Genomic DNA, 8459 nt, shown 5'->3' with positions numbered 1-8459 from the left:
TTAGCATTTACTGTACCACCATTAATTTAAAAAATCACATTCAAAATATAAGGCAAAACCACCTGCGATTTGCATATTAGTTTATTTCTCAGTTTTTGAAGATGTCCTTAATTTACTGATGTAGCAAACGAATGTCAGCTCTGAGTGCTCTGCGAAAGAACAGAAGATAATCTGCTTGACAACGAACATTAAAAGTTCAATTGCACACAGGCAACATTTTATATACGAAAAGTTACTAACTGAACTACGGGTATTAAATACTGAAAAAAGGTAACAGTTTATTATAATTTATTTTATTTAACAATCTAGGAAATTTGAAGCCATCAAACGTTCCAGTGCAATTTCAGGTGTAATTGGGAATTCAGGAATCTCAGTGGAGCTGTTAGTGTAACGAACCTTGTAGGTGAAACACATGCACACTTTGGATAGCACATGTGAAGGGATCTCTCTAAAATTGAATTCATTGGTTTCATTTTCAGAAAACTGACCTGGGCCACTCAACATGGCTTTTATTGTTCCTGATGTTAAGGCATGTTCTCTTTTCACAATAAACTCATGGTCATCAGAGGATATGGATTTGACATACAAAGCATCAGGGCCTTCACAGCCACCATAGGTTTTGTCTTCTCCATCTATTATGCTCTTAAGAAATTCTACTTCACTCCCAGAGGAAATTTAGGAGTTTCTTGTAAGCTCCGGAGCCCCCACAGCCACTGCAGCCACTGCACCCGCGCCCGCGCCCCGCGGAGAAGGGACCACTATTTAAATGATTCTTGGAGGACTCACTCAGGATGTTCAATTCCTGCTGAAAGTAGACTATAGAGCAACCATGATGGGCACTTGCTATATGCATTGCAAACCACAACACCACAAAAGAGAGAGAGAGAGAGAGAGAGAGAGAGAGAGAGAGAGAGAGAGAGAGTAAAAGGGAATCTGTTTGCCACAGAGGCAGGTGGGAGAGATTGTGTGGGGGTGGCAGGAGGGATACTGGGAAGATTGGTCGTGGAGAATGGGCACTGGTAGAGAGATGCGTACTCGATCATTTTATGACTGAAACATAGTCACGAAAATTTGCAAATCCGTAACTGAACCTCATGGTGATTCATTAAAAAATAAAAAAAAATAGAATAGAAGGAAACCAATTTTAAGGGAAATATATTTATACAGAAAGATAGATGGACAGACAGACAGACAGATATGCACACAAGGCTAAACCTTGAGAACATATTACTAATCTCTTATAGAAGTGCTTAATAGCTCCTGGGTGAAATACAACGGCCTTGACATACTTTCCTCTAAGAAACAATTTTGGGATCATTTTTAGCGAATTATTTATTACAAGCAGTACAAAAGTAATTCTTTTGGCTCTGCATTAGGGCAGGATTTTAGGTTTGGGATGGAAACATTTGAAATATGATGGTGAGAAGGTGTGATGGTGGAGTATTGGTGTTTGAATATTAAATGCACTCAAATATTGTGAACAACTGTATAAAAATTAAATCAAATTAAAAATCTTTTTTTAGAGGTCAAAGAAACAATTCTGGGTGTGGAAAACTATGAAGAGGAAAACAAAATCAAGAATATCTCAGAGGTTTCTGTATTCAATTATCAGGTGTTCACTAATAAAATTCAGCATGGTCCACAGGGCTCATGCTGAAAAATGAATGTTGAAAGCCCCAAAGGTGCCATGTGGAGAGAAGGATCATGTGAGTCCAGCACTAAGGTAGAGGCGTAGGACTGTGTTCATAAGAAAACAGTTGGTTTTCAAAAAATGAAAGTGTATAGAGCAAGACCACTTAAGATCAAGTTTTTATCAGTGCGGACTTATAATATTGAGTATCAAATAGTGGAATATTCTGCTATTCAGAGTTATCACACTTAAGTCTATAAACTACTAGGATTTTCATCTTGCACATAGCATTGTAGCACTGTCCTCCCATTGTTCATCGATTTGCTCAAGCAGGCCCAGTAACATCTCCCTTGTGAGACATGTTGTTATCGTGTTTGGCATATTGAATATGGCACAGAGCTTGCCTTGCTTTGCTGTGAGGGCGAGATACTTTCGGTAACCAGCCCCAACAGCTGAAAACTTCTTCCTTCCTTCCTTCCTTCCTTCCTTCCTTCCTTCCTTCCTTCCTTCCTTCTTTCCTTCCTTCCTTTTTCCTTTCTTTTTTATTCCCTTCTTCCTTTCTACTTTCCATCATTCCTTCCTTCATTTCATCCCTGTTTCCTTCCTTACATATGCCTTAATTTTCTTTCTTTCTTTCTTTCTTTCTTTCTTTCTTTCTTTCTTTCTTCTTTCTTTCTTTTTTTTCTTTTCTTTTCTTTTCTTTATTTATCTGTTTTTCTCTTTCTTCTCAGTCTTCCTTTCTTTCTTCGTTTTGCTAATTAGGGATCAGCAAATATATTCTATTTAAAAAACTACACATAGTCAATTGATTAGTCTTTGAGGATCTGTCTCTGTCTCTACTCATCTCTGCAGTTTTAGAATAAGATCAATTCCTGGTACTTGGGTGACCCTTCCCCAGGAAAGTTCCTGATTCAGTCTTTGCACTGACTCCTACTGCTCATCTTTTTTTCATTTCTAAAATATATTTCTGCTCCAGCACTAAGCAATAATGAAGGGATTAGATTAATATATGAATATTGCATGTGACTGACCCTGGTTGTATCTCATATGGCCCCATGAACACCACCAGGAGTCACTCCTGAGCACAGAAACAGGAGTACCTGAGTATCACTGGGACTACCCCAAATCCTCTCTCTCTCCACACACACAAACACATATACATAACACACACATAGACATACACACACACACACACACTTCCTGGGCTGGATTGATAGTACAATGTGTAGGGTGCTTGCCATGAGGAAGACAATCCTCGAGGGTTCAAGGGACCATACTTATTGCGATGAAATGGAATAAATCCAGGTCTACCGTGTGCAAGGCAAGTGCGTTTCCCACTAATTTATCACTTTGATCAAGATGACGACATTATTTTAAATGACAACTGACTTAAAGTATTTCTTGTGTTCTTTCTGGTTCTTTTTAGAAGTCCCCAATTATCGCTAAATACTTGGGATTTTCTAACAGAAGGTATAATTTGTTGATCACAATAATTGGTTATCACTTAATCACTTAACTTCCCGTTAGTCGTCGATTTGCTCGAGCGGGCGCCAGTAACGTCTCCATTTGGCCCTGTCGCGTGCTAGTGTAGCCCAATGGCATCTGTTCGCTCTGGGAACAAGAAGGGCCTCAAACTGATCATTCATGATCCTGATGAAGAAGTCTGACCATCTGGTAGGTGGGCGGCCACGCGGTCTTTTGACATCCCGTGGAATCCAGTCGGTAACAGCTCCAGTCTAGCGGTCGTCTTTAAATCTCATTACGTGACCAGCCCATCTGATTTTTGACACCTTGGCAAACGAGACAGCGTCCCTGATTCTTGATTGCCGACGGATGTCGGAACTCCGGATTCTCTCTCTCATTTGAGTGAAAAGTGATATTCCAAGCATAGCTCTTTCAATTCCTCTTTGGGAGACCCAAATAGCATTCTCATCCTGTTTACGTAGGGCCCAGGTCTCTGAGGCATATGTTAATGCAGGAAGAACAGTGAAATCAAAGAGATGTGCCCGGAGCTGGAGGTTCTTCGTCCTCTTAGCTATTTCTTCGACGTTCTTGAAGGCATTCCAAGCTGCTCTCTTCCTCCTGCGCAGCTCGGGTGCCAGGTCATTTGTCAAGAACTACTGTTCAAGAAGGGAGACATACATGACATTGGCAACTATTGCCCGATCTGCCTATTGTCTGTCATCTACAAGTTGTTCACTCGCGTCATCCTAAATAGGATAGGCAGAACACTAGATGAAGGACAACCATGCGAGCAAGCCTGGTTCCACAAAGGATTCAGCACCATCGACCATATCCACACGATAACCAAGCTCATTGAGGTTTCTTGGGTGTTCAAGATGCCGCTCTGTTTAACGTTCATTGATTTAAAGAAGGCCTTTGATTCTGTTTAAACGGAAGCGGTCATTGAAGCCCTAGCAAATCAGGGCATTCAAGCCCAATAATACATCAAGATCCTCCATGAGCTATATTGCGGATTCACTACCAAGATCTCACCATTCTACAAAGAAGTAATCATTGATGTCAAAAGAGGGGTTCGGCAGGGTGATACCATTTCACCGAAACTCTTCAGTACCACCCTGGAGAACATCATGCGACAACTGGAATGGGAAGGAATGGGAGTGAAGATAGATGGTCGGCAACTACACCACCTCCGCTTTGCTGATGACATTGTTTTAATAACACCAAACATCAGCCAAGCGGCACAAATACTGGCCGACTTTGACCATGAGTGTGGAAAGGTAGGACTACAGCTGAATCTTACGAAGACAATGTTTATGAGAAACAGCCTCGTTCCTGATGCCCCATTCGCTCTCAATGAAACGACCATCTCCGAATGCAACAGCTATGTGTACCTAGGTAGAGAAGTCAACATGACAGATGACAAATTGGTTATAATATGTCTAAATTGTTTCTCATCTGCCAAATCCAATTGTCAGTTTGAACCTCCAATCAGCAGCGGTCAGTCACAGAAAAATGAGACAAACACAGAAGCAGACAAACACGCGGATTGCCCTAGGTTTAGGGTCACCTGTGCAGCATTTAGTGGTCACATGGCAGGTCAATATAAGGCAATATTGCTCCCCCAACCCCAGCAGATCCCTAGAGATGAGCCATTGTTGGAGCTGACAGAGACATCAAGGACAGTTAGGAAGTATATAAACATGCCACAGGGGCCTCGAGAGCAAAGGTTTGTGTAGTTCACAGAGAATCAGTAAGCATCTGTAAACTATAAAGTTGTTTGTGCAGGAGAGAGAATTAATTGGACAGGGTAACTGTCTTGCACCCAGTCTACCGAGCTCCTCCAGGAGTGATTCCTGAGTGTGGAGCCAGGAGCAAGCCCTGAACATGAGTAGGTGAAGACCCAAAATCAAAATAAATAAATAAAAGATTGTGAAAGCTGCTTATTCTAGTTCCCTTAATTCTTGTCCCCTTAATCTAAAAGACCCTACATAGTATTCAGTCTATGTTTTCCTAGCACAAAATTACAGGTGGCAGATACTGTGTCATCTACTCTATCATTGCCTTCTCTTCTTTCTGGGTGCATGTTTGATAGCAAAACACACTAAACCCAGGTTTTTTTGTTACGAGAAGATTGCTTATAATAATTCATCATTTCCGAACCCTACATTAAGTAATAATGTATATTATAAATCGTTAACATATTACTTAATAATATTAAACATTATAAAAAATACACTAGTAGTAACAGTGTTGTTGGTTAACTAGGTAATATAAGTTATTACCTAGTAACTGTTGATTTATTAATGAAATATGTAAGCTCATCAGTAGAATAGGAGTATTTCCCTAACCTAAGAGTCTGAGGAAGGTGAAACTGTTATAACTGTCTTGTAAGATTCCATCTCTCTAGCCTGCTTAAGTCTACCTCTCAGGCTATCCAATCCAGTCTTCTTCTTGGGAATCTGACCTCCCTATTGGCTAGCCTCTACCTTTCAACTGCTTGCTTTATGACATCATTCTCCCACTAAACCTACCAGCACCTGATAGAATCTTCGGGCTCCCATGCAGTTGTTTGTAAACAAGTTTGGATCATCGCAAGTGACCACTGACCAAGGACCAATCACCAGTGATCAGTCATCTGTAGTGGACACTTGTGGACTCCCACTTCAGTGTTCAGACATACACTCATATCATCTCCTCTTCTCATTTATCTTCCATTGATATTTCCTCGTTTCTGATCATGTCAGGTAAAGAATAATATTTTTCAAAGCTTTTCATGAGTTTTCTTATCCCTAAACTTATCAGTTAAGGAAAAGCAGCATGTAATAATAGAGAAAAGTATTCAACCTGAATATCGTAAGCCTAATTTTAGCTTGACATTCACATTTGCTGTGTGATTTTAGACACTGACTTCCTTTATCTCACATACAAAGTGTTTTCCTTCATTGATTACATTATATTTGATACATATTCACAACAGCAAATATTTGTTTATATATGAGTTTTCACTCTCTGTGTTTCCTTTTCTTTTTAATAGTGATTTTGATGTGGCATCCATGAAAAAAAGTAAATCAGAGACAATACATTGACAGAAACAGAAAATGTAGTTTTGGTAGAAAACCTAATATCTACCAGGATATTTTATCTTAGCGGTCTCTACACTTGTATTTATAATTTAGTATTTTAAATTTAGTGCTATTCAAAAGTCATTATCATGTGTCTTTTGAGCTTTCTACCTAAACTAGATGATAAGAAAAACTGGATTGTGGGGAAGTTGTGGAGTGCTGAGTGGTAGGGAGGCAAGTCCTCAAAGGAAAGGAAGTTTAGGGTGATTTTCTACAAGTGTTGACCAACAGAAGCCAAGAAGTAGAAGATAATATGAGGAAGAATAAAATAGAAAAGAAAGATTATGGAGGGAAGTTATCAAGGAAGGAGAAACAGTTTGAGATAGATTGTTGGAGAGAACCAAATAGTTCAAATCAAAACAGAAAGAATATAGATAAATATGCTGAGAGCCAGTCAAAACAGTTGACTTTAATCAATTCTAGGACTATAAAACATACTGTGTCTCGAGTAAAGTACCAGTAGAAAAAAACAGTCTATAGAAAACCATGGTTGTGGTTTCTTTTCTTATTGTCTCTAGAACATAGCTGGCACTTGGCAGTTTTGAATGTAAAAAAGTTTTAGAAATGATACTTCCTATAAATAACTAATACTGGTTACCTAGGGGATGGAAGATACACCATCTTCAATGTTTTTATTACATTCTAGTTTGTAAGGTACATGTATGGTCTGCCTGTTAAAATAAAAAAGTGATATCATCTAAGTTGAATCAGGAGAATTGATTCTTTTGTGTGGCAAGTAGGGTCCAGGTTAAAGGCAACTTGTCATCTTCACAAAGAGTTTCTTTCTAGGCTGGAGCAATAGGTAGGGCATTTGCCTTGCATGCGGACAGGTAATTTCCCTTGCACGTGGCCGACCCGGTTTCGATTCTCAGCATCCCGTATGGTTCCCTAAACACCACCAGGAGTAATTCCTGAGTACATGAGCCAGGAGGAACTACTGTGCAGTGCCGGGTGTGACCAAAAAAGAAAAAAAAATAGTTCCTTCCTCGCATGACAGCATTTTGATAGCAGTCGACATCTGCTTTTAGATCCTAAGAAGAAATAGACAAGTCAAGTCTCAGATGTCTAAGTATACACTGATTTCAGTTTTGTGGAGAGTGATTTTTCCAACATTAAAAATATTTAACTTGGATTTTGGTGATTGTTTCTGAAAATTGGGAAGGACAATTTCCTGGTTGATAAAGATACTTGTCATTTAGGTTTTAAAAATAAATCTGAAATTTTGTGACCATTTTTTAAATTGTCTTTTCTCCTTTTTTTCTGATATACTGAAATGGTATGCTCTATTTAATATCTGTTGTTTGATCGCTAATATTCAGGCATATGAATGAGAATAATAATATCACGGTCACCGTCCTCCCGTTGTTCATCGATTTGCTCGAGTGGGCCCAGTAACGTCTGCATTATGACACTTGTTACTGTGTTTGGCATATCGAACACATCACGGGGAGCATGCCAGGCTCTATCATGCAGGCGAGATACTCTCGGTAGCTTGCCAGGCTCATACATACTATGTCTCTAGTAGAGTACCTAACTCTACTAGAGGAAAAACAGCCTATCTGAAAACCATGGCTGTGGTTTCTTTTCTTATGGTCTCTACAACACAGTTGGCACTTGGCGGTTTTGTATGTAAACACGTTTTAGAAATGATACTTCCTATAAATATCTAATACTGGTTACCTAGGGGTATTGAAGATACATCATCTTTAATGTTTTTATTAAATTCTAGTTTGTAAGGTACATGTACGGTCTACCTGTTATAATAAAGAAGTGATATCTTCTACTTTAAAGGCAACTTGTCATCTTCACAAAGAGTTTCTTTCTGGGCTGGAGCGATATTTATGGCGTTTGCCTTGCACACGGGTAGGCCATTTACCATGTACGTGGACGACCTGTGTTCAATTCTCAGCATCCCGTATGGTTCCCTGAACACCACCAGGAGTAATTCCTGAGTACATGAGCCAGGAGGAACTACTGTGCAGTGCCGGGTGTGACCAAAAAAGAAAAAAAAAAATAGTTCCTTCCTCGCATGGCAGCATTTTGATAGCAGTCGACATCTGCTTTTAGATCCTAATAAGAAATACACAAGTCAAGTCTCAGATGTCTAAGTACGCATTGATTTCAGTTTTGTGGAATCTGAGTTTTCCTACATTAAAAATAGTTAAGTTGCATTTTGGTGATTGTTTCTGAAACTTTGGGAATGATATTTTCCTGGTTGATAAAGATACTTGTCATCTATGTTT

General features: G+C 39.4%; 1 protein-coding gene across 1 annotated transcript; it reads right to left on the bottom strand.

The window, feature by feature from the left end:
* Nucleotides 1-297: 297 nt before the first annotated feature.
* Nucleotides 298-3924, bottom strand: LOC130021428 (elongin-C-like; the record flags this gene model as incomplete). The annotated part of the gene is made up of 2 exons (XM_056112199.1): nucleotides 298-632; nucleotides 3915-3924. Coding segments are annotated over 2 exons (345 nt in total), but the record flags the coding sequence as incomplete, so codon positions are not given.
* Nucleotides 3925-8459: the final 4535 nt, after the last annotated feature.

Source organism: Sorex fumeus, unplaced genomic scaffold, assembly GCF_029834395.1.
Source record: "Sorex fumeus unplaced genomic scaffold, SorFum_2.1 ptg000015l, whole genome shotgun sequence".
In the NCBI taxonomy this organism is placed as follows: domain Eukaryota; kingdom Metazoa; phylum Chordata; class Mammalia; order Eulipotyphla; family Soricidae; genus Sorex; species Sorex fumeus.
Note: the sequence above shows the minus strand (reverse complement) of the source record. Positions and strands in the feature narration are given on the sequence as shown.